The sequence below is a fragment of the Spea bombifrons genome, chromosome 8 (genome assembly GCF_027358695.1).
Source record: "Spea bombifrons isolate aSpeBom1 chromosome 8, aSpeBom1.2.pri, whole genome shotgun sequence".
Classification (NCBI taxonomy): domain Eukaryota; kingdom Metazoa; phylum Chordata; class Amphibia; order Anura; family Pelobatidae; genus Spea; species Spea bombifrons.
This window is the reverse complement of record NC_071094.1, coordinates 14,521,755-14,548,391: the sequence shown is the minus strand read 5'-3', so window position 1 is coordinate 14,548,391 and position 26,637 is coordinate 14,521,755. Positions and strand designations below refer to the sequence as shown.

Genomic DNA, 26,637 nt, shown 5'->3' with positions numbered 1-26,637 from the left:
AGCCATATATGTTTGAAAACCAGGGTATTTCAAATATCAAGAGGCTGCAAAAATATCATATGTTCTAGATACCTCAGATTGCAGGGCATTGTCTAACCCCTCCTTCCAGGCCTTAGCCGGGACATGTAGACCCCAAGGACTGCATTTGCCGTTTTCAAGAGTAACGAATGGTCATTGTTCTATGATGTCATCTATGAAAATGTGCCAGATCCCTAGTAGGAATTGATGAAAACCATCTGACTTGGTAAGATAAATCGGGAACAACCAGTGTCTAGTGTGGTGATTTTTCGAGTGCAAGTCAAACACCAAGGTCACAGGAGCATGGTCAGAGATTTGTATTGGCTGTACGTCAGTCAGGACATGGGGCAGCATGTCTGGGGATATAAGGAAATAGTCTATGGGGGAAAGGGAACCATGCGGTCCAGAGACCAAAGTAAATTATTTTCCCCCGAGGTTCATCACTCTCCATGGATCTAGTTAAATCAGCCTTCAACATCTACACCCTTTACTGAAACCGCATGTCAGGACTTGGGTAAGCAGGTCAGGTAAGAGATCAGTTGCAGAGGATACCAGGAGTTCTGTCTGTACCCCACTAGGCAAAATGAAACACACTGAAGGCTGGATGTCTTTAAGATACAGTCTGTATTTGCAGCCTTGAAAATCTTATTAAAAGGGAGGCGTGATGACGTAAGACGCTAGAGAGGCGGTGTCCGGAGTTCGCGGGCAAACTACGAGTTGCGTAGATACCCGAGCGAATGCCTCGGTTATCCTGAGTAGACTTTGCCGCGAATTTCTGTGAAATCCCGTTTAGACCGTTGGATTTGGACAAATCGAAACAGACAAACTACTCCCTCCACGACTACCTCATACACAAGTACGATCGTTTCGAGATGTTGGGCATTGGCATGGAACGCCGTTAAGATTCGGTAACTACTACAGGAAGGTAACAGTGCATAAATACACTCTTTAAGGGACTCCGTCTGGTTACATCGTGGCCTAGAAGGTCATAGACCATACCGCAAGGATCGCAAGCAAGATCTTATGGAGAATCCAAACGAGCGGATCCTGGGCCCCGGGCGCAGTGAGTCTTTTATATACATAAATCCGCACTGATTATACTCAGACATTGTCTGATATTATTGCCTGATATAGAACATAACATGGCTTTATGAGAGCCTTATCAAAATTATCTACCATCATAAATAAAATCAATACAGCAGAGAGATATAAGCGTTGAAGGGGGTGGCCGTGGATTGAGAGTTTTAACACAATATCCAAACAATATGTAAGGAACTGGGTCCATGCTGATGACTGAAAGGACCCAGCGCGCCCAAAGATGGAGTTCATGGAGTCATGGAGTGGTAGCAGAGATGGACAGGGCCTGATGCAGGGTGACCACACTCACCTGGGTGTTGAGTATCTAGGGTTGTGCAGCCAAACACAATATATATAGCAGTGGATGAAGTCCAGAACGAAGTGAAATCCTGCAGGCACCTTGGAACAGGCATGAGACATCACACAAGACTCATGTGCGGGATGCTGCAGGCTGGGCGTATGGAAGCTAAGCAGAGAAATATAGCAGAAACATAACAAGCTAGGGACAGGGAGACCAGGCACGAAACATAACCAGACAAGATATTCAAGTTACAGAGCACAACAGTGAACAAGACAAGGAATAAACATAACCAGACAAGATATACATAATACATGGCACAACAGGGAACAAGATAGGACACCTCGCTGCCGGGGATACAGGACAGGACACCCCACTGCCGGGGATACAGGACAGGACACATAAATACAGGAACTAGCCTAGGACTGTTTGATAACTATTGGAGATTCCGTCACATCCACGCCATGTCACGCCATAGTATGCTTAGCCCACCACTACGCCAAAGTACTCCAATGACGGTGGGTCCTAACGCTAATCCCTGCTGACAGAGGTACGAAACAAACTAAACATGTAATCCAAACACATAGCACTGAGAAATACCTTTAGACTGCAGACTGAAACAAACAGAACACACGGGTGGGGCACACCTTATAAACAGAGCTGAAGCAAAGAGCTGAAGCTGAAGCAAAGAGCTGAAGCAGAAGCAAGGAATGGAAGATCAGAACAGAGCAAAAGGAAATCCAGGAATGGATCGAAACAAAACAGGGAAACTGAAGCAAGAGCGAGATATGCAGCTCCACAGCCTGGGTAGGACGTGACACAATAAAGACACAACAGATTTACTGTACAGAAACAAGTCACTTTGAATTTTGATAGAGAGGAGCAAGAGAAGAAGGGAGAAGAAAGGGGGCAGGAATAGAGAAGCAGAGAGGAAGAGAAAGGAAAGGGACAGAAAAAGGAGGAAGGAAGAAGGGAAAAAAAGGAGAAAAACGTCACAACAGAGAAAAAAGGAAAAAGGAAAAAAAAGAACATAGAAGCTAAAAAAGAAAGAAAAACGGCATCTATGTTCTCACCAAATCTACACAAAAAACAATATTCAGAGGCAAATACTGACGACTCAATTTCAGCCACGATAACCTCTATATTAGAAGATTCAAAAGAATACACTGAGACAATTGCACATGAAAGAGCTTCTAAAGCCCCTAAAAATCAAGAGGACTCATTCTCCCAATCTAAAATGCAACAATGCATTCAATCATGTGCAGACCACCAACTACTGATGATTAAACAAGAACTACAAAATCACTACGAAGACATGTCAAAAAAGATCACTTCTATTGGTGAACGATAGGTTTAGTAGAAACTAAAGTGGAAAAAATAGAATTTGTTTTAAAAGATGCGACAGATAAATTGAAAACTTCAGAAGAAAAAATATTAAAACTGGAAGAGCACATTACTTTGATGGAAGATATGATTTGTCGCTTTTTCAAGATATGGGCATTGGAAAATCTCAAGAGGAGATAGCTATAGAAAAAGCATATAGAATAACAAAACCACCTCAAATCCCTGCAGACACCCCGAGGGATACATCCTTTGTTACGCTTCAAACAAGACAGAAAGTATACCAAGCAGCAAGATCATATACTACAGATGATGTCAGATTCAAAAATCTAGTTTTTCTAAAAGACTTATCAAGGACTTTACGAAACTTTTACGTGAAAAACAAATTAGATATAAGTGGGACTTCGCCTCAAATTTACTAGTATCTCACGATAACAGTGTAATTCCCTTAAATTCGTTGAAAAGAGCTAAAAACTGGTGGGAAGCTACTAATAGAAATAGCATGATTATTCTTTTTTTGTTTTTAATATAATGAATACTTTCTATGTATAACGAATTTTTCATGAATGACTTTAGAAAATAAGGAATTTATACAGTATGCCTCAGGTATTCATAGGTCAGCACTTTATTATACCTAGCGACTGAGGAAATATAATCTACTACAACATATAATGATAGAGAATAATAAGATGAACTAAGGTACTACACACTTAATGTAGTATTTTGCACATTTTAGACAGTCCTTATTTACTTCTTATCTACTACTTATTGCGATTAATTTATTGGGACGTTATCATTATTATTTATTATTACACACACTACACATCTTTGATTTAGGCAATACATAATTTAAGATTTGGTTAAGAAGAAAGAAAAAATGAAATTATACAATAGGCACTTTATTTATTTTTATTACAAAAAGGCATTTTATGATCTTTCTTAATGGATTTGATAAGAGACAAAAATGTAATTAGTCTGTATGCACTTTAGGCATTTTTATTCTATATTACTTGCACTTTATGTATCTTTAATATAAGACACACTTTATGACTTTGCTTAATGAATTTGATAAAAATACTCTGTAGCACTTTAGGCACTTTTACTTAAGCACTTGATTATATTTTATGATTGAGATAACATAACGCACTTTAATTCTCAAGGTCGAAGAATAATAAGCTGAACCAATAATGTATGCACCTAAAATAGATTCTGCACATATCGGACATTGTGGGGAAAATTTTTATTCATTTATCTTTTTACTTAATTGGATATTATTAGATATTAGATATATAGATATTATTATTATCTTTTTACTTAATTAGATATTAATAATTATTAATTGGATAAGATGAGAGAAAAATTTAATTCATACCATACACACCTCATGGATTCTTATTTTAAGAAACATTCTATGAGTTAGCTTACACTAGATTTAACATCTAAAGGGGAGGAGAGATAAGTTGACTTATTATAATAAGCGTTTTTAACTGTCCTTTTCTAGTCTTTTAGCTCAAAGAATTTTTCACCCTACCTATTTATATTTAACTTATTGATATTTCTATTTATTATATACATTGACTGTTTTGCAACTCGGCTAATATTAAGCTTAAGATGAATGATGATAGAAATAATGAAACATATCACTTGCATTCTACTTATTCTTAGAAGTAGTTCATGATCGTGATATATAAATATGGTTATGAATATTATTAATTCCTCTCCTTCTTTCTAATTTTTTTTTGTATGGAATACTTTGGTTATAGTCTTAATAAATAAAGCCTGCAAACTCCACAAGGGGCCCTCGCACAATGCTAATGGTAGTCCACAATATGAGGCACAGTCAATTCAGTCGAGGAGAAAGACTTTTATTTTTCATACATTTTTTCTATTTTCTTCTGCTTTCTTTCTGTTTTTAATTTCCCTATGCTGGGGGTGTAAGTTGTCAAAACGAACAATATGGTACGTTTCATTTCATTAAATGTCCAAGGGCTAAATAGTCCTCATAAAAGAGTCTCACTACTGAAGCTATTGAAAAAAGAAAAAATTGATATATGTTTCCTACAAGAAACACACTGGCTTAATACTCGTAATGCCCCCCTAAAGAGTAAACAAATTTCAAAAATAATTACTTCATCCCTACAAGATAAAAAAAATTTGAGGTGTGGCTATTATCATTTCTACCAACAGAAAATTTGAAATTATATTTCAAGATACTGCCTTAGAAGCTAGATATATGATTATTGTATGCAAGATAGAGGATCAAGTACACACTTTATAATTAATTTATATGCTCCAAATACAGGCTCAATAAGATTTATAGAAGATCTATTTAAAAAAGCAGAAAGATATATAAGTGGAACTCTTATTATGGCGGGAGATTTCAATACAATCGCCGATATCAAATTGGATAAAATCTTAAGAAGGGGAGAAACTCTTGATAAGAGAATAGAAAGATCGGCTAAAAGCCTGACTAACTTTTTTTTAAAAAATAATCCATATGACAATTGGAGAGTGTTTACAAAAGAATTTACAAATTTTTCTGCCCCTCATGCCTCGTATGCGCGCATAGCCCTGGTGATAGGAAATTACTCCCTAGTGAATAATACAAAAAAAATACTGATTAAAGACATAAAATGGTCAGATCATAACGCCATCATTTGTGAGACTTTCTCTAATTACCCGAAAACAATCCTCAGGGATTGGAGAATAAACCATACGATATCAGATCAGCAACAACATTTAGAATCTCTGAGGAAATCTATTAAATTCTATTTCCAAGACAACAATGATAAAATAATATCTCGCTCAACCTTATCAAAATTGGAAAAATAGAAAAAGAGGCTCAGAATTAGCCACCCTTTATATAAACCTCTATGACCTTACAAAACTTAATAAAATATCTCTAACTAAACTTAGATCTACCAAGATTCAGCAATTAAAAGAAAGAATGAGAGATCTAGAATTTAATAAGATTAGTAAAAATTTTGAAAAATTAAAACAACAGTGGTATTATAAGAACAATAGAGTAGATAAATAGCTAACTAGGGCTGCAACTAACGATTATTTTCATAATCGATTAGTTGGCCGATTATTTTGTCGATTAATCGATTAATCGGATAAAAAAAATGAATGTAAATTTTTCATTTATTTAAAATAATTTAATAAACAAATGATGTTAAATACAAACAGCAGAATAAAAAAAAAACCTGATAAAATGCATTTCTTCTCTTTATTTCCCAACCAGCCCCCCCAATTTATGCACATTTGAGCCCAGGCTTGCCATGCTGCCTCCCACACATACCACTCCATGCTGCCTCCCACATATGCCACTCCACGCTGCCTCCCACATATACCACTCCACGCTGCCTCCCACATATACCACTCCACGCTGCCTCCCACATACGCCACTCCATGCTGCCTCCCACATACGCCACTCCACGCTGCCTACCACATACACCACTCCACGCTGCCTACCACATATACCACTCCACGCTGCCTACCACATATACCACTCCACGCTGCCTACCACATATACCACTCCACGCTGCCTCCCACATATGCCACTCCACGCAGCCTACCACATATACCACTCCACGCTGCCTCCCACATATGCCACTCCACGCTGCCTCCCACATATGCCACGCTGCCTCCCACATATGCCACTCCACGCTGCCTCCCACATATGCCACTCCACGCTGCCTCCCACATATGCCACTCCACGCTGCCTCCCACATATGCCACTCCACGCTGCCTCCCACATATGCCACTCCACGCTGCCACCCACATATGCCACTCCTCGCTGCCTCCCACATATGCCACTCCTCGCTGCCTCCCACACATACCACTCCACGCTGCCTCCCACATATGCCACTCCACGCTGCCTCCCACATATGCCACTCCACGCTGCCTCCCACATATGCCACTCCACGCTGCCTCCCACATATGCCACTCCACACTGCCTCCCACATATGCCACTCCACTGTACCCCCACATATGCCACTCCACGCTGCCTCCCACATATGCCACTCCACCCTGCCTCCCACATATGCCACTCCACCCCCACACTCCACCCCCACATATGCCACTCCACCCCCACATGTGCCTGATACGCCTTATACCCCCTGATACACCACTCCATCCTCCCCAGACATGCCACACTGCCTCCCAGACATGCCACGCTGCCCTCCCCACATATGCCACTCCACTCTACCCTCATATCACAGACCCGTACGCATCACACTTTTATAAATTGTACTGGGTTAATCTTCACTGCCCCCAGGATTTAGATTCCCCTTAGTTTGGCCCCCCTTTATCTCTAACTGCATCTTAAGTTAACTTTATTAAATTAATCAAATTAACCCTAAACACCCCATTAACGATAACTACCCCTAAATTAACTCTAAATACCCCATCAAAACAACTACTCTAAATTAACCCTAAACACCCCATTAACCATAACTGCCCCTAAATTAACCCTAAACACCCCATTAACCACAACATCCCCTAAATTAACCCTAAAGACCCTGTCAACCACAACAGCCCCTAAATTAACCCTAAACACACCATTAACCACAACTGCCTCAAATTAACCCCAAACACCCCATTAACCACAGCTGCTCCTAAATTAACCCTAAACACCCCATTAACCATAGCTGCCCCTAAATTAACCCTAAACACCCTATTAACCATAACTGCACCTAAACATCCCATTAACCATAGCTGCCCGTAAACACCCCATTAACCATAGCTGCCCCTAAACACCCCATTAACCATAACTGCCCCTAAATTAACCCTAAACACCCCATTAACCATAATTGCCCCTAAATTAACCCCCACCTCCCCTAACTTTCAATAGCCCAAATATTAATTTTATACTTACAGTTAGATGAGTGTCACAGCCAAGTGGTTCTGGCCTTCTGGGAAAAGGAAGGGGCGGGGCCAGTTGTCACAGTGATTACAGGGAGGGACAGGTAAGTAGGAGCTGCTGCTGTGAGTCACTGAAACGGTTTATATAATGAGGGGCATTTTTCAGAGCGTTTGCTCTGAAAAAACCCTAATTTTATAATCGATAATAATCGATTCAACTAATCGATAATGAAATTCTTTGGCAACGAATTTCATTATCGATTATTATCGATTTTATTGATTAGTTGTTGCAGCCCTATAGCTAACTAATAAACTCAAGAAAAAACAAGCTAAAAACCGGATTTATAAAATAGTTAAAAATAACATTGAATCAGTTGGCCATTGTTCAATTTAGGTATAGGTAGAGTTTTCAAATATTTTATAATCTCCTCTGGTTTCGTGTTATTATTTAAATTATATAAATTATATAAAGCGGTATAGTAACGATTTTTCTATTTTTCCAATTTTGATAAGGTAACCACGAATAACGCTTTTAAAGGAATCTCCGGAATCGTTACTATACCGCTTTATATAATTTAAATAATAACACGAAATCAGAGGAAATTATAAAATATTTGAAAACTCTACCTATACCTAAACTGAACAATGACCAACTGATTAAATTAAATAAACCCATAGAAGAATCAGAAGTGGCAAAGGTGATATATAAGATTAAGAATGGCAAAAGCCCAGGTCCGGATGGATTTAGTGGCCTCTTTTATAAAAAATTCAACTGTGAGATTGTTACACATTTAACCGCTTTATTTAATGAATTAATGAATAAGGGACAGGCCCCGGAAGAGCTATTAAGAGCTAATATTATACCTATACTTAAACACGACAAAAATCTGGAAGAAGTAATCAATTACAGGCTGATTTCACTTATTAATGAAGATATAAAGTTATTTGTAGGGGTTCTATCAGACAGACTGAAATAGGCGATCGCTTTATTAATATATCCTGACCAAATAGGTTTTGTACCTGACAGACTTACTTATAATAATGTCAGACGCATTATTGATATCATAGAATTTGCCAATTTTGAAAAAAGACAGACCTGTTTATTAGCGCTGGACGCAGAGAAAGTGTTTGATCGCATTAATTGGAACTTTATGTTCCAGTCTTATGGAATAGAAGGCAACTTTTTATCAGCTATAAGTGCTCTGTACTCAAATCCAACTGGTAGAATTGTGGGACAAGATATTAAATCTGAATGGATCCATATCAATAATGGAACACGACAGGGTTGCCCACTCTCCCTGATGTTATATATCTTGACTATTGAGATCTTGGCAATTATAATAAGGAAAAATGAAAAAATGAAAGGTACCATGTTAGGACAAGAAGAATTAAAAATTTGTTTATGCGCAGATGATGTCCTTCTCACAGTTGAAGATCCAGCAAGATCGCTTAGAGAATTAATGATAATTATAAATAAATATGCAGAAATTTCTAATTACAAACTAAATATAGAAAAATCAGAAATCTTTTTCCTAAACCTTCCCACACACACCGCACAAAAAATACAATACGAATTTAAATTTAAAGGAGTAACACAAGAGCTTAAATACTTAGGCCTGGAGGGGCGGAGCGAGCGCTCAAAGAAGATGGCCGCATAAGCTGATAGCTCTGCTCGCCGTTCGACTTTTTCAACCTTTCATTCCACTAGACCCGGCCGATGGGGAAAACTAATCGAGCGGGGACGACCCCCAGAGCCTCTGGGACCAGGGACAGACCGTCTAACCCCTCTGTCCGGTCGTTTTTTCAAGCTCCACATGACCAAGACTCCCGAGACTCAGAGCCCAAGATGGCGCCGTCTCCCGCCAGTCAGGTCAGCGAGTGCTCGGACGATGGCCTTCGCGACCAGGGCTCGAGTTACCCACCTTCGTTGGCTGCGGGCCCGTCGTGGCAGGAGGCCCTTAAAGCGCTTCCGACGAAAGCTGACTTGGTGGCCGTGATTGATACATCGTTGGACCAGGCCCTTCAGGGGGCGTCCAAGCCGACCTCGTGGTAATCAAGCACGACCTGAAGCAACTGGGGGATCGTGTGCTTGCACTCGAGGACAACCACTCGGCTGCCTGTGCTCGTATTGACTCCCACTCCTCCACTCTACACGCACACACCGAATCGTTTCTTCAACTCCGACGTCAGCTGGAGGACCTGGATAATCGGGGTAGGAGAAATAATCTCCGAATCCGTGGCCTACCTGAGTCGGTCCCTCTGGAGACGCTCTGCCACATGCTGCAGTCGGTGTTCAACTCGCTCCTCAAGTTACCGGATGATGCCCCAATCCATTTTGATAGGGCCCACCGTGCTCTGCGACCAAGGGGCTCTCCATCTTCCCCACCCAGGGATGTGGTGTGCTGCTTCCATGAGTACACGGTCAAGGAGGCGGTGTTGAAGGCCTGTCGCACTGCAGGCGCTGTGGAATATGAAGGGGAGAAGCTCTCCATCTACCAGGATCTCTCCCCGCTCACTCTTCAGAAGCGTAGGGCATTGCGGCCCCTCACAGTGGCGCTCCGGGAAGCTGCCATCCCCTATCAGTGGGGTTTTCCTTTAATGTTGCTTGCCAGGCGGAACGGCGACACCTTTACCTTCCTCTCCTTTCTTGCTCTTCTTCTCTCTCTTTCTCTCTTTTCTTGTCTGCTTTTTTCTCCTCCTCTTGTGGGCCTTCCCCCCCCCGAGCACTCTTGTCCTCCTTGGGACAGTGATTTCGGGACTCCCTGAAGTCCCTTAGCTCACACGTTGTCGACACTCAGTGTCGCTACGATAGGTTATCCTGTGGCCTATCTCCACTCTATGCACTACATCTCACATATGTGTTTATTTTCTTGTTGTATCGTTTTGTTTTTTGTTCTTGGTTTGTGGCCAAACGCGTTCACTCAGATGGCGTTCTTTCTCTGATTTTACACGTCATTTATTTTATGAGCTTGGCGATAAGCCGGGAAAACTTTTGGCTCAAACCCTGCGGGCGAAGAGGGCTCAGACTTACCTGACTAGGATCCAAGATCGTCATAATAAACTTCACTTTCATTCCCACAAAATTGCTGAATGCTTCCAACAGTATTATTCGTCTCTTTATAATCTTCCTTCGGACTCGCGCCCTGGTTTGGATATTCACGCAGCCACCACTGATTTTTTGTCCGCACACCTTCCCAGAGTTCTCACTACGGAAGAGTGAGGATCCGATTACTCTGTCGGAAATTGAATTCGCGGTTAAAAATTCCCCATCTGGTAAGAGTCCGGGACCAGACGGCTTCTCTGCCATCTATTATAAAAAAATTTCTCCCAATCTTAGGCCCCCATTTGGTGACCCATTTCAACGCTATTGCCAGGGGTGAGCCCTTTGACCCTAGGGCGCTCGATGCTAGCTTTGTGGTAATCCCTAAGCCTGATAAGAATTTGGACCTGTGTAGCAGCTACCGGCCGATTTCGTTGATCAACGTTGATGTTAAGTTGTTCGCTAAGGTGCTTGCCAATCGCCTCCGACCTCTTCTGCCTGGCCTGATCCACCCGGATCAGGTGGGGTTTGTGCCGGGGAGGGAGGCGCGAGACAATACGATTAAGGTTGTTGACTTGTTGGCGCACGCTCACCACTCCGGCACCCCGCTGGTATTGGCCTCGATGGACGCCGAAAAGGCGTTTGACCGGGTCTCCTGGCCCTTCTTGTTCCGGGTCTTGGAAGGTATTGGTTTAGGCTCTAGGTTCCTGACGTGTGCGTGCCCTATATTCCTCACCATCTGCTCGGGTCACAGTTAATGGCATTCAATCCGATCGGTTCGTGCTCGCCAATGGTACGCGGCAGGGATGCCCCCTTTCCCCCCTTTTGTTCCTCCTAGTGGTCGAGCCCCTTGCGGTGGCGGTCCGTGCACACCCGGACATCTTGGGTATAACTGTCACGGGTTGCTCCCATGTGATTTCCTTGTTTGCTGACGATATCCTGGTGACGTTATCTGATCCAGGTCATTCCCTCCCCGCGCTGCTGTCGGTTCTTGATCACTTCCTCTCTATCTCTAAATACAAGATTAATTTATCCAAGTCCGAGGTGATGGGGTTCCGCTTGACCCCGGAACTTTCTCGCCATATCCGCACCACTATGCCCTTTCGTTGGAAGGACGACTGTATTAAATATTTGGGGGTCCTTATCCCTGCGGATTTGTCTAAGATTAAGGCTCTCAACTTTGATCCCCTCCTGAGCACCCTCCTTGCTGACTTGCACCGGTGGGCTTTCCCTCATGTGTCCTAGTTTGGGAGGGTTAGTGTTCTAAAGATGAACAATCTCCCCCGCTTTTTTTGTATCTTTTTCAAACACTACCTATCTTTCTTCCCCGCTCCTATTTCCGTAAATGTCATGGAGCCTTTCTCCGCTTCATATGGAAGGGCAAGCCGCCTAGACTTTCTTTCGCTTATTTGACGAGACCTAAGACGCAGGGGGGGATGGGTCTCCCCAATCTGGAACTTTACTGGCGGGCAGCCCACCTCCGGCGTGTGGTCGAGTGGTCTGTTGGGGCGAGTCGCCTCTGGGTGTCAGTTGAGGCTGCTGCTTTATCCTGCCCGATTGCTGTACTCCCTTGGGTACCTAACTCACAGCGTTGCGTCGCGTATGCTCTCCATCCCCTAATTGGCCCCACCTTGAAGGCTCTTGGCCATGCGGTGCGGGCAGGGGGGTCTTATGTCTGTCCCTTCCCCCTTGTTCCCCATTTCCGGTAATCCGGGCCTTCGCTCCGGGTTGGGATACTGCTCGCCTGGTGCCCTTAGCGCTTGCTTAAGTCTCTGTTTTACAAGTGTGCCATGTGACACGCGGCTCGGTTCTTAATCCCTTGGCGGAGTTGACGGGGACTGTGAATAACTCTTTTTTGACTCTTTTCCTCTATCACCAACTTAAGCATTTTCTCTCCTCTACCGGGGCTCTGGCTGGTGGCGCCCGCTCTCCCACTGCCTTTGAACAATTGTGTCTCGAATCCCGGGAGCCTCCACACTTGCTCTCTGCTTTATACGCCCTCCTTCTTGCGCCAGCGGTCATTACTAAACCCTATTATTTCAGCCTCTGGGAGAGTGATCTGGGACTAGTCTTCTCTCTGGAGGATTGGGAAAGGATGCTCATGATTGTACATAAGGGGACCGTGTCCAGTAGGGTGCAGGAAAACCTCTTCAAAATTATTACCCGTTGGTATAAGGTTCCCCTTGATTTGCATAGATTCCTGCCCCAAATCTCTCTGATTTGCTGGCGATGTAACTCCCATCCCGGTTCCCTTTTCCACATTTGGTGGGAATGCCCTGTTATTAAGCCCTTTTGGAATGCGGTGGCTGCGGTAATTCGGGAAGTGTCAGACCCTACATTCTTGGCTACTCCGGCCTCTATCCTGTTACATTATAACAAGGTTCCGTACCATACTTATAAGGGTTCTATTACATTCCATTTGATTAATGCTGCGCTTACCACCCTTCCGGGATCCTGGAAGTCCGTCACTCCCCCCTCTCTTGTAGCCTGGTTCAACAGGGTAGAATTTATTTACCAGATGGAGGTCCTCTCAGGTGCCTCTAAGGGGCGGGACCATACGGTGGAGCTTAAGTGGTTCTATTGGTGCTCCTATATTTCCTCCCTGGAGGATCGCCCTGATCCTCCTCTGATTTAGGTCTATGTTGATGGTTTCCTCCTCCTCCCTCCTCAGGTCTCTGTTCATGTGCCACTTAGCTGTTTTCTTTTCCTCATCTTGATTCCGTGCCACACACGGTCTGGTTTGGTTTATTTTTTTATTTTAGACCACCATGGTCTCTGTTGATGTTTGCTCCATACGTCTGTTGCGTAGCACTATGCCTTTGACACATATTTTTTATGTTTATGTCTGATCATTGTGCTCAGCTGTTATCTGGTATTCTGCTGAAACAATTTCTCAGGATTGCATTTGTAACCATGGCTGCTGATTCTGCTGTTTTCATTGATGTACTTTGTACCTATTTCCACTGTGCCTTACTATTACTGTGACATTGTGCATTGTCATGTTTCGCTTTCAATAAACAGAGAATTGATAAAAAAAAATAATTAGGTCTGAAATTAAAAGCAAAAGCACAGGACACGATGGAAAGAAATTTCCTATCTTGCCTCCGAGAAACCAACTACCTGCTGAAAAATTGGAAAAATACCATGCTATCATGGGTTGGAAGAATAAGTGTAATAAATTCTTACATTTTACCCAAATGGACTTACCTTTTTAGACATCTTCCCTTAAAAATGCCGGTCCCATGGTTAAATATGATACAAACCTCCATCAACAAATTCATTAATAACGGTAGAAAACCAAGATTAGGAAGTAAACTTCTATTCCAAAAAGCTAATTGAGGGGGCCTGAGTTATCCCAGGATTGTGCGCGCATACGAGGCATGCATGATAATTCATATATATAACTTACAACTAGAATCCAATGAGAGTCAACCACGGTATAAAATCGAACAACACCTCTCTGGCATTAGAAACTTATCAACCTGCGTTTGGGAATTTCAATCTCAACTCAAGGCAAAGACCCTCCCACCACCGGTATCTAATGAAATTAAAGGGGCCGGTGTGCACACACCGCGACGCCCAATAGCCGTGCCTCAGCACTTCGTCCCAAAAGGGGTGGGACGAAGAGCTGAGACACGGGCATTGGGCGGTGCAGTGCTTGCACACCGGCCCCTTTAACTTCCTGAATGCCAGCCTCCACCCACTGCCCTCGCCAGACACCAGAAGCAGTGGTAAGTCGGGGGGGTTTATATGGGGGCTTAAGGATTTTCTGGAGGCAGAGTGCCCCATGATATGCCTTTTAATCCCCTTTATGCCACTCTGCCTCAAGAAATGATTGTAACCCCCTATATGCCACTCTGCCTCTAGAAATGCCTTTTAACCCCCAGTATGCCACTATGTCCCATGATATGCCCCTGGCATATAGGGGTATAAGGCATTTCTGGAGGCAGAGTGGCATAAAGGAGGTTAAAAGGCATATCATGGGACAGAGTGGCATATAGGGGTTAAAAGGCATTTCTGGAGGCAGAGTGGCATATAGGAGGGTATAAGGCATATCAGGGAGCCAGAGTGGCATATAGGGGTTAAAAGGCATACCATGGGGCAGAGTGGCATATAGGGGGTATAGGGCATTTCTGGGGGCATAGTGACAAGCCTGGGGGCAGATGTGCATAACTGGGGGGCAGGTTGGCAAATAAAAGGAAATACAAAAAAAATATTTTTCTCAATCACAGCTTTTATTAAATAGTTTATTAGTTTATATGAATTAATAAAGAAATAAAAGTTTCTTACAAGAATATCGTGAAGAAAAATGTAACATAGTAACATAGTAACATAGTTCATAAGGTTGAAAAAAGACCAAAGTCCATCAAGTTCAACCTATATACATATTGTGTCCCTACTGTGTTGATCCAGAAGAAGGCAAAACACCCTTATGAAGCATATGCCAATTGCCCCATACCAGGGGGAAAATTCCTTCCCGACTCCAAATATGGCAATCAGAATAAATCCCTGGATCAACGTTCTGTCCCTATTAATCTAATATCCATAACTTGTAATATTATTGCTTTCAAGAAACATGTCCAGGCTCCTTTTAAACTCTTTTATTGAGTTTACCATTACCACTTCCTCTGGCAGAGAGTTCCATAGTCTCACCGCTCTTACTGTAAAGAACCCCCGTCTGTGCTGGTGTAGAAACCTTCTTTCCTCCAGCCGTAGAGGATGTCCCCTTGTTATAGATACAGTCCTGGGTATAAATAGGTCCTGGGAGTGATCTCTGTACTGCCCCCTTATATATTTATACATAGTTATTAAGTCTCCCCTAAGCTGTCTTTTTTCCAAACTAAATAACCCTAATTCTGATAATCTTTCTGGGTACTGTAGTCCTTCCATTCCCCTTATTACTCTGGTTGCCCGTCTTTGAACCCTCTCCAGCTCCACTATATCTTTCTTGTACACTGGTGCCCAGTACTGTACACAGTATTCCATGTGTGGTCTGACTAGTGACTGGTACAATGGTAGAATTATTTCCTTGTCGTGGGCATCCATGCCCCTTTTGATGCACCCCATGATTTTATTTGCCTTAGCAGCAGCTGCCTAACACTGGTCGCTACAGGTAAATTTACTGTTAACCAAGACTCCTAAGTCCTTTTTCATGTCAGTCGTCCCCAGTGTTTTCCCATTTAATACATATTCCCAGCCTGGATTTTTCTTCCCCATGTGCATAACCTTACATTTATCTGTGTTGAACCTCATCTGCCACATCCCAGCCCAAGCCTCCAACCTATGCAGATCCATTTGTAATCGTGCACTGTCCTCTATTGTGTTAACCACGTTACAGAGCTTAGTATCGTCTGCAAAGATTGATACTTTACTATACAATCCCTCTACCAGGTCATTTATAAATATATTAAAAAGAATAGGACCCAAAACTGACCCCTGTGGTACCCCACTAGTAACAGTCACCCACTCAGAGTATGTACCATTAATAACCACCCTCTGTTTCCTATCACTGAGCCAGTTACTTACCCACATACACACATTCTCCCCCAGCCCAAGCATTCTCATTTTATGTACCAGCCTTTTATGTGGCACCGTATCGAATGCTTTGGAAAAATCAAGATATATAACATCCAGCGATTCACCCCGATCCAGTCTTGAGCTCACCTCCTCATAAAAGCTGATCAGGTTAGTTTGACAGGACCGATCCCTTGTAAACCCATGCTGATATGGAGTCATACATTTATTTTCATTGAGATTCTCCAAAATAGCATCTCTTAGGAAACCCTCAAACAGTTTACATACCACAGAAGTTAAACTAACAGGCCTATAATTCCCCGGGTCACTTTTTGTCCCCTTTTTGAATATTGGCACAACATTTGCTATGCGCCAGTCCTGGGGAACAGACCCTGTCACTATAGAGTCCTTGAATATTAGAAATAGGGGTCTGTCTATTACATTACTTAACTCCCTTAGAATGCGGGGGTGAATGCCATCTGGACCTGGTGATTTGTCTATTTTGATTTTTTTTAGGTGGCACTGCACTTCTTCCTGGGTTAGACAGGCGACATGTACTGGGGCATTTGTCTCATCCTGCTGTATATTACCTGGCATTTCATTTTCCTCTTTGAATACAGCAGAGAAGAATATATTTAATAGATTAGCTTTTTCCTGATCCCCGTCTATAACTTCTCCCTCATTACTTTTTAAGGGGCCAACGCTTTCATTTTTAACCTTTTTACTATTTATATAGTTAAAGAACATTTTGGGGTTTGTTTTACTCTCTTTGGCAATGAGTCTTTCTGTCTCCACTTTTGCTGCTTTTATCTGATTTTTACATATTTTATTTTTTTCCCGATAGCTTCTTAGTGCTTCCTCACTGCCTTCCCGTTTTAGTAGCTTAAATGCCTTCTTTTTGCCATTTATTGCCACCTTTACATTTTTATTTATCCACATTGGTTTTCTCTTGTTCCTGACTTTTATTCCCATACGGTATGTACTTTTCACAGTGAGAATTTAAGATATTTTTAAAAATCTCCCATTTAGTGTGTGTGCTTTTGTTTTTGAGGACATTTTCCCAATTTACAGTGTTAAGGGCTTCTCTTAGTTGATCAAACTTTGCCTTCCTAAAGTTCATAGTTCTTGTGGCTCCTCTAAGAGTTCCCTTATCGAACGACATGTTATAATGTATTATATTGTGAGCACTATTTCCTAGGTGCCCTCTGACCTGCACATTAGTTACTCTGTCAGGTCTGTTGGTTAATATTAAGTCCAGTAGAGCGCCCCCTCTGGTTGGGTCCTGTACCATTTGGGACAGATAATTATCTTTACTTATAGTCAGAAACCGGTTTCCTTTATGAGATTCACAGGTCTCGGTTTCCCAGTTTATGTCGGGATAGTTAAAGTCCCCCATAATAACCACCTCATTGTGATTTGCTGCCTTGTTTATTTGCTTTAATAATTGATCTTCTGCTGCTTCAATTATATTTGGTGGCTTATACCAAACCCCGATCAGTATTTTATTATTTTTCTTTCCATATATTTCTACCCATAATGACTCCACATCATCATTTCCCTCACATATATTCTCCCGCAGTGTGGCCTTTAGGCTGGACTTTACATAAAGGCAAACTCCTCCCCCTTTTTGTTTTTTTCGATCCTTCCTGAATAGACTATAACCCTGTATGTTAACCGCCCAGTCATAGCTATCATCTCATCCAACCATGTCTCTGTTATACCCACTATGTCATAATTTTCTGCAGACATTATTAACTCCAGTTCGCCAGTTTTATTGGTCAGACTTCTGGCATTAGTAAGCATACAATTTAGAGGTGTATGGTTTTTTCTCCTACGAAGCCTATCCCTATTAACTATTCTAACCCCTTCCTCCGCTCCACCCCCAGGTACATTTATAAGGCCCAGCTCTCTATCTATACTATCTTCCCCTTCTATATTGTAGTTCCCCCCCCCTTTCCCTAGTTTAAACACTCCTCCACCCTTCTGGCCATCTTCTCCCCGAGCACAGCTGCACCCTCCCCATTGAGGTGCAGCCCGTCCCTACCGTACAGCCTGTATCCGACAGAGAAGTCGGCCCAGTTCTCCATGAACCCAAACCCCTCCTTCCTACACCAGCTTCTGAGCCACTTGTTTAGCTCCCTAATCTCCCGCTGCCTCTCTGGTGTGGCACGTGGTACAGGTAATATTTCAGAAAATACTACCTTGGAGGTCCTTGCCTTGAGCTTGCTACCTAAGTCCCTGAAATCATGACAGCTGGGTCTTCTCCAGCCCATCCCAGTAATCTGTCAACCCGATCTGTGATGTGCCGAACTCGAGCGCCAGGCAGACAACACACTGTTCGGCGATCCCGGTCTTTGTGACAGATCGCCCTGTCTCTCCCCCTAATAATAGAGTCCCCCACTACCAGCACCTGTCTGGCCTGCCCTGTGCTCGTCCTTCCCTCCTTACTGGAGCAGACACCGCTCTGGAGGTTAGAGGCAGTGACTTGCTGCAGTACTGCTAACTCTGAACCAACATCCCCCTCATCTGCCAATGTGATCACGGTTTAGTTCCACTGAATAAAATGGAACTTATTTATCTAAAAATGTTTGCAGTAGCAAATGTTTTGATTCCATTATGTCTAATGCATTTAATTCATTAGGGCCTTTTAACACGTTTGCTTTCTGGCATTTTAATACAAATAAAGTGATAAAAATGTTATATCGTTATTTGTATGGCAAATAGTGTGATTCGGGTATGTATAAGGGGTGCATGTGGGTAAAAGAGCTCGACCGCGAGATAAACTATATGGGGCTGGTCTCCAAGTGTTTCCAGGGCTATATATATATATATATATATATATATATATATATATATATATATTTATATATATATATGTTGTTTGACCTGGGTGGGTTGCTATATATATTAAGAGATATTTTAATTCGGATTTCTCAGAAATCCGGTTTCAAAATCGTAAGTGGTGACAGACTACCTGGGGGGATACAGGCTGGATTTGGGGGTTAACTGATGCCTTGTTAAGGGGTGAAGTTAGTAAATCCAGAGGCTTGGTGCTATTAACCCTATCATGCCCACGAGCTTGGCAAGTAGCCCTGACTGTGACAGTAATAGAGATATTCCACTCAATATTGTTGTTCCTTCGTGAGCATCAGCTCAGGACATACAGAGGTCAGATGAAGAGGAGGATATTTAAAAGCAAAAGTGACAATTTATTAATAATCAAAAATAAAAAAAAAAAACGATATGCTCACAACAAGCAATCAAAGTTCCGTGCTTTGTTCGTGTAGTCCGTACTACTTCCGGGTGGGCGTCAATCTGCATGACGCGTTTCGCCCAATCAGGCTTCCTCAGATGCACTTTATTTATTTTTTGTTTATTATAATCTAACACTATTGGGAGAGAGAACTCATTATTTGTGTTTCTCTCTTTATATCTTAATTATTTCCTATTCATTTGTTTAACTGCTTCTATATCTTGTTCAGAATACTTTTTTCCACATAACCTTTCCGTTAATGTTTGTTTGTTGTTCATCACAAACCTTTTCATCAGAGCAACTTCTGACGTATGTACCTTACCGGTGATTGGCTGGTTGTTGTATTCAAAGCCTGCTAGGATTGGGTGGGTCAGCTCTCCCTAACATATGCCTGTCCGCACACACATGTCCACACACACCTGTCCATACACATACACTGACCATCTCACACCAACATATAGACACATACACTGCCCCTTTCTCCCCATCTCTTACCTTTCTCATCCTCTGTCTTCCATCCAGTTGTGGGAGCGTAAGGTCTGTCATTTCAGACCTCTGCTTTACTGCTCCCTCATCACTACGCGCTGGCAATTGATACCGAGCGGCGGGACATGACGTCATCAATAGCCGGCGGGTACTGATTAGGGAGCACGGAAGCCGAGGTCTGAAGTGCCAGACCTCGAGCTCCCTAATGCTGGGCTAGTTAGAGGGAGGTCGTGATCTCCCCGACCAGCCCTGCTCATCGGGCGCCCGCTGATCAGGGCTAGTTGGGGAGATCACAATCTTTCAGCTACCTCGGTGCGGCCCTGAAGACCAGGGGAGGCAGCTTCTCCGCTCGCTCCTCCCCTAGAGATTCCGGTCTGGCTCGGTAAGTAAGTAAGTATACCCGGCGTATAAGACGACCCCCGACTTTTGACTAGGTTTTCACGGGTTAAAAAGTCTTCTTATACGCCGGAAAATACGGTATATAAAAAATATTTTTGTGAGCAAGTCCTAAATTAGCGGTTTAGCTTAAAACTATTCTCGCATGGAAAGAGTTAAAATACTGGCATGTTAAATGCCCATGGGGTGTCTACTTTTAAAAATTTTATGATTTGATGGGGTAAATTGAATTGGCCGGGTTCAACAATGTCCCAATTAACACAGGGGGAAGGAAGACCACACGTCTAATTTCTAATTCGAAAAATGCACACGTCCTAAATGTGGCCTTTTAGTTCCCAAAAATCCGACGATGCATGTGGGGTATCACTGTACTCAGGAGATGTTGCTGAACACATATTGGGGTGTTGTGTGACAGCGACATACACCAGGAGCTGTAAATTCATACCTAAAATAGGTGTGTCGAGGAAAATACACACAAAAAATACTACTGCAAACTTTGAAAAATGCTGGTGGTAAAATGTGTGCATGCAAAGAGTTAAAATACCAGCATTTGAAACATCCTGGGGTGTCTTGTTTTCAAAAATATATGGCTTTATAGGGCACACTGAAATGGCCGGGCTTAAAGATGTACCAAATAGGGCATGGGCAGTGGCTCACCAAATGCCAAAGGTCAACATTGAAAAATGTGCATGCCCCAAATGTGGCCCTTTTGCCCCCAAACAGCCAAGTAGATGAGCTCGGGAGATGTTGCTGAACACATATTGGGGTGTTTTATGACAGTGACATATACCAGGACCTGTTAATTCATACATGAAGTAAAATGTGTCCCTTACGAAAAGTTACTGCAGTTTTTTGTGAAGTAATACTGCAGTTTTTTGGACATGAAAAAACTGCAATACTGCACTTTTACTGCAGTATTACTGCACATTTACTGCATTTGTACTTCACTGTACTGCAGTTTTACTGCAGTTAGTTTTGTAAGGAAGTACAAATGCAATAAAGCTGCAGAACATTGAAGTACAACCGTAGGTTTGCAATATAATGACGTAAAAGTGCAGTAAACGTGCAGTAATACTGCAGTAAAAGTGCAGTATTGTAGTTGTTTCATGTCCAAAAAACTGCAGTATTACTTCACAAAAAACTGCAGTAATTTTTCGTAAGGGTGAAAAAATAAATGCAAAAAAGTTTGACAAAGACTGGTAGAATTAGTGCATGGAAAGAGTTAAAATACTAGCATTTGAAATACCCTGGGGTGTCTAGTTTTAAAAAATATATGGTTTGATGGGGTAAATTGCATTGGCCAGCTTCAAAGATACCCGAAATAGCACATAGAGGGAAGAATTACCAGATTTGGAAAAAATGGTTTTGAAATAGCAAAACGCTACCTGTACTTATTGCCCCATAACATGCAGAAAAAAGAAAAAAAAAACATAAAAACATTATTTCTAAACGCAGGACAAATAGCAGGTTTTTTCATTACCTTTTATGATGAGTAAAATATTTTTCAAGTAAAAGTTAGAAAAAGTCATTTTTTTCTAAATTATTTGCCCTATTTTTTTACTTTTAAAAGTAAATAATATGATACAATCAAAACAATACCATCTAACCCTTTCCATGCACTAATTCTACCACTAGCGTTTGTCAAACTTTATGGTAGTCAATTTTTTTTTTTTTTCACACACGTTGTACTCCCTAATATGTGTCCAGCAATATCTCCTGAGCGCAGTGAAACCCCACATGCATGGGTTTGTTGGGTTATTTGGGAGGTAAAAGACCACCTTTGATTGGCAGACCAGTGATTTCAGTCACTGGTGTGTCGTTTAACCCACCGATCTCTGTGATTCACTGTTAATCACGGGATCGGGAGCCTGTAATGCCCGTAGATGTACGTGGTACAGTTTTTTGCCATTGATCGGGGGCATTGCAGTCTGTGCCCACGTCCTATATTTGGGACATCTTTGAAGCCAGCCAATTCAATTTACCCCATCAAATCATACAGTAGGCACTCTATGGGCATTTATAATGGCAATATTTTAACTCTTCCCATACGGGAATGTTTTGGGAAGATATAATTGTAGGACTTGCTCATCAAAAACTTATATATATATATATATATATAGATAGATAGATAGATAGATAGATAGATAGATAGATAGATAGATAGATGGATAGATAGATATAAATTTGCACTTTTTGGTGACAGTAGGGAATTATTTTTTAATGTTACCATATATATATATATAGTAAAAAAAATAAAATAATAAATAAATATATATATATATATATATATTTATATTTATTTATTATTTTATTTTTTTTACTATACACTGGGGTTGTGTAGCCCCGTCTGGGGCATTGCAGGCTTGCCTCAATGAAGAGACATCCTGCAATGCCCCTCACCCGATTTGCATCAGGCTTGGGGGGCGTGATTGACAGACCTGTGATTTCAGTCACTGGTGTGTCGTTTAACCCACCGATATCACAGTGAATCACGGGATCGGGAGCCTGTAATGCCCGTAGATGTACGTGGTAGCGTTTTTTTGCCATTGATCGGGGGCATTGCAGTTTTCCTGGAAGACTCATAGGCAAACCCAAAAAAAGTTTTTTTAGAACTTCCAATCGCCGAGATCGGCAGTTTAAACAACAGAATACATTACAGGCCTCTGGGGCATTGCAGGCTTGCCTCAATGAAGAGGCAGCCTGGAATGCCCCTCACCAGATTTGCATCTTGCTCGGGTCCGTGTTCTTTAGGGTACCTTTTATGAAACTGTATATTTAACCACCTCACTACCTGAGTATTTTATTTTATTATTTATATCTGCACGGATCCTTTTACAACCTTGCTGTCATATGATCTCTTCACAAGAAATTGTTGCACTGATATAATTCATAAACATACAAATGCACAAAAACATATGTTGTACACTGAAATTCTTATGCATCAAATGATACATCTTTACATGCAACTCACCTGCATTCGCCCATCTGATCCTTGCACAGTCTCCCAGAAATTACCATCTTTGCTGAAGCTAAGTGAAAAGTGGGTAATGAACATAGGAGTAAATGCAGAGCGTGCACCCTGTGTTATTACTCCAGTCACCTTCATGTTGTGGCCGATGTCCAATTGAAGCCATTCACCAGATTTGTCCAGCTATAGAAAATTTAAAATTATTCCAGGTGGGTGGAACAACAAAAGCGAATATTATTTGCTAACATAAGCTTTACATACAAACTAGAGATGTTGCTATCTACACATTGGTTTGGCAACTTCCCCCAATTACAATAATACCCCATATGCATAGTTCTAGTTTGTTGTTTGTAGTTTGGTTTGATTTTGTTTATCTGTTGCTGTATCACAACTTGGTGGAGACTACAAGTAAGCAGTTTGGATGATCTGTGGGTATGAAGGTGTACTACTGCAGTGTGTGTCTATACAGTAAGTTCAACATCAGTGCACTACCTATTACTTACAAATAATGTGTCTATACTAGACATTTGCAAATGGACAAAAAAACGCTTTGGACTAATTTTTTCCGTCTGCTTTCAATCTCTTTCACACTCTCTAAATATTTCTTCAGGTTCTATTTTTTTGTTCCCCTTCTCTTCTATCTTCAATCAGCTATCATCACCGAAAACTGAACTAAGTTAAACTTAGGGCAAAATGACAACCTTTTGGTGACGTCCCCTACACCGGTTGGACAATCGGGAAAAGGACGTCACTGGAAGCTTCCAACAGGTTGTCTCCGCAGAGATGCAGACGAATATAGCAGATTGAAAATGTAAGAGAAGAGAGAAAAGAGAAGATAAAAGATAGAAGATGTAGAAGCGGTAGGCAGAAGTGAAAGTAGTCAGCAGAGAAGGTAGGGAAACATTTAGAGAGCATGAGAGAATGAACGAGAGTGTGTAAGAGTGTGAGTGAATGTGGGCCTACGCATTTCGGACAAAAATTTGGCGTTTTTTGTTGGCCTCATTTTTTCTGGCTTCTTACGAATCGTGGAACTTGCAATTTGTACAAATCCAAATACACAATACCCCATATAATCAGGATGAAAGACCTGGTGAAAGAGCTGGCACAGGCTACTACTAACCAGCAAGAAACAATTAGGATGACATCCACCTAAATCAGCAGTGTTTTAGGGTCACTACCCACGACCTATGAGTCAAAAGCAAAGACTTTTTCAGGGTCCATAGCAAAACAGACCTCTAAAATCACATACCCCATGAAGGCGACACGTTTGCGTTGGAACTCACACTTATGCAATTTACTAAATAGATTATTCTCTTGTAACTTTTGTAGGACTTGGCCACATCTGTGCGATGGCTTTCTATGGAGGCAGAATGGACAAGAAGGTATAGCACGACGCATTGTTGGAGAATGTCCCTGAGGACATAATTTATGAATTCTTGAAAAACCGCTGGAGCAAGGCAGAGATGGAAGGGCATAATGTATTCCTAATGCCTGCTCCTGGGGTTAAACCCCAGGTTTTCCATTTGTGGCCCTCCTTTATCCTTACCAAATTATAAACCCCTTGAAGCAGCAGCTCACCAGCTTAGCCCTTATCAAATACATCAGACAGCGAATAAAACACAGAAATGGTTAGTACCATCACCACTTTCAACAGGCATTTCTTGGAGCAGTTCTAAGATTTTACAGCATTACAACAAAATGTACTATAAGCAAGACTTATTTGTATACACAAGGAAAGCCCCATGATAACCCACTTATCAGATCACAGATCACATTGCATTGGTTCATCAGTATGTAGGCAGTCTCTCACAATATACCTCATCCTTGGCCATGCGGTAATCTTGGGATACAATCTTTCCATTTGTTTAGAAGGGTCTAATCCTATACTAGTTTCAGACCCTCATAATTCACATGATTTCATCAATACTTTAATAGCACTGTGTCACTTTAAAGTATTCTGTGCAAAATCTTTCTTCTCTTTAACTGTTTTTAATAAAATACATTACTGAATTTGTTTGAGTACTTTTTCGTTGACTTCTATTATCGATGCACTTTATTAACTTTCTTAGAACTGGTTGTCTTTATACCTACTTTGCACTTTATTCAATTGTGTCACATTATGATATACCATTGTATATTAACATAATTTATGATGACCTTTCCATTTTTGGTTTTTGTAAATATTCAAGTCCTTTATCTATATTATAAGAACCAGTGACTTTTATTTGTTTTATTCACAGTATGTGTCATATAACTATTTATTCACTCACAATAGATATTATCTTTTAAAATTTTTCTGGTTTTTAAGATAATAGATGGTGATCTGATGATACATGCACTTGGTAATGCTAATGCACTTTTTGATTTCACTCGCACTATTTTATCAGAGATAATGTACTTGTGCATGCACGGAATATGCTTGCGCATGCGCAGAACGTCACCACGTTTTAGTGCTAACAAATGTCTGCTGATTATCTCATTTTAATCAGAACATTTGTTTTTGCCGATTTGGTTGTTTGGTTTGACTTAATTCACACTCTTTTTTGGAGTATTAACACTGATTGTTTTTATATGAAACTGCACTGGTTAAATCTCTGTAAGTGCCTATTACATACACTGATTGCACATACTTAATGGGTATTTTATTTATATATTCCCTTTGGTCATTTAATGCATATGGATCTTAATATATTTCTTTATATTTGTTACTGGTTTCTTTTAACATCTGCAAGTATCTCATTTATTTATTATGGGATGTATACTTTTGAATATTTACTTATGTTAATGCATGATTATCAATTATACTACATATGGTGCTAGATTGGATTGGTCTTTTGATTGGCTATCCATTTATTGATATGTGCTATTTAACCCCTTGATGACAATTGCCGGTCCGGGCACGTCACGGAAAAACAAGTCATTGACGACAATTGACGTGCCAGGACCATCATGTCTTTAAACGGGTGCAGAAAGCGATCTACTTTGCTTTCTGCACCCAAACGGCGTTGCTGTAATGCCTCGACCTCGAGGCATTCAGCAACGCCACGATCGGCATCTCTGGCCCCTCCCCGGGGCGTCAACATCCGTCTTACATTGTATGGCGGCGGACGCCCGTTTTAAAAGCGTTTAGGAGCCGATCAACGATCACCTCCTAAACTTAAATGGTGTCGCTGGAATGCCTCGATCAGGAGGCATCCAGCGACACCAAACACTTACCCCAGGATGGACTGTGACCGCTCCGGAGAGCGGTCACAGCCGCAGCTGCACACAATCTTCACCATCCGCAAGATGGTGGCGGCCCGGGAAAAAAAACAATAAAGATGAAAAAGTTTGCTAGATGGTCTCCGGACCCTCTAGAGAATTAAAAAATAAAATAAAAT

General features: G+C 41.6%; 1 protein-coding gene across 1 annotated transcript in view; it reads right to left on the bottom strand.

Moving 5' to 3' along the window:
• F8 (coagulation factor VIII) overlaps window positions 1–26,637 on the bottom strand; it is a 694,472-nt gene that overhangs the window by 1,041 nt on the left and 666,794 nt on the right. Inside the window, exon 25 of the mRNA XM_053474021.1 lies at window positions 23,261–23,440. Coding sequence (XP_053329996.1) covers window positions 23,261–23,440 — 180 coding nt within the window. The remainder of the gene's footprint in view (window positions 1–23,260; window positions 23,441–26,637) is intronic.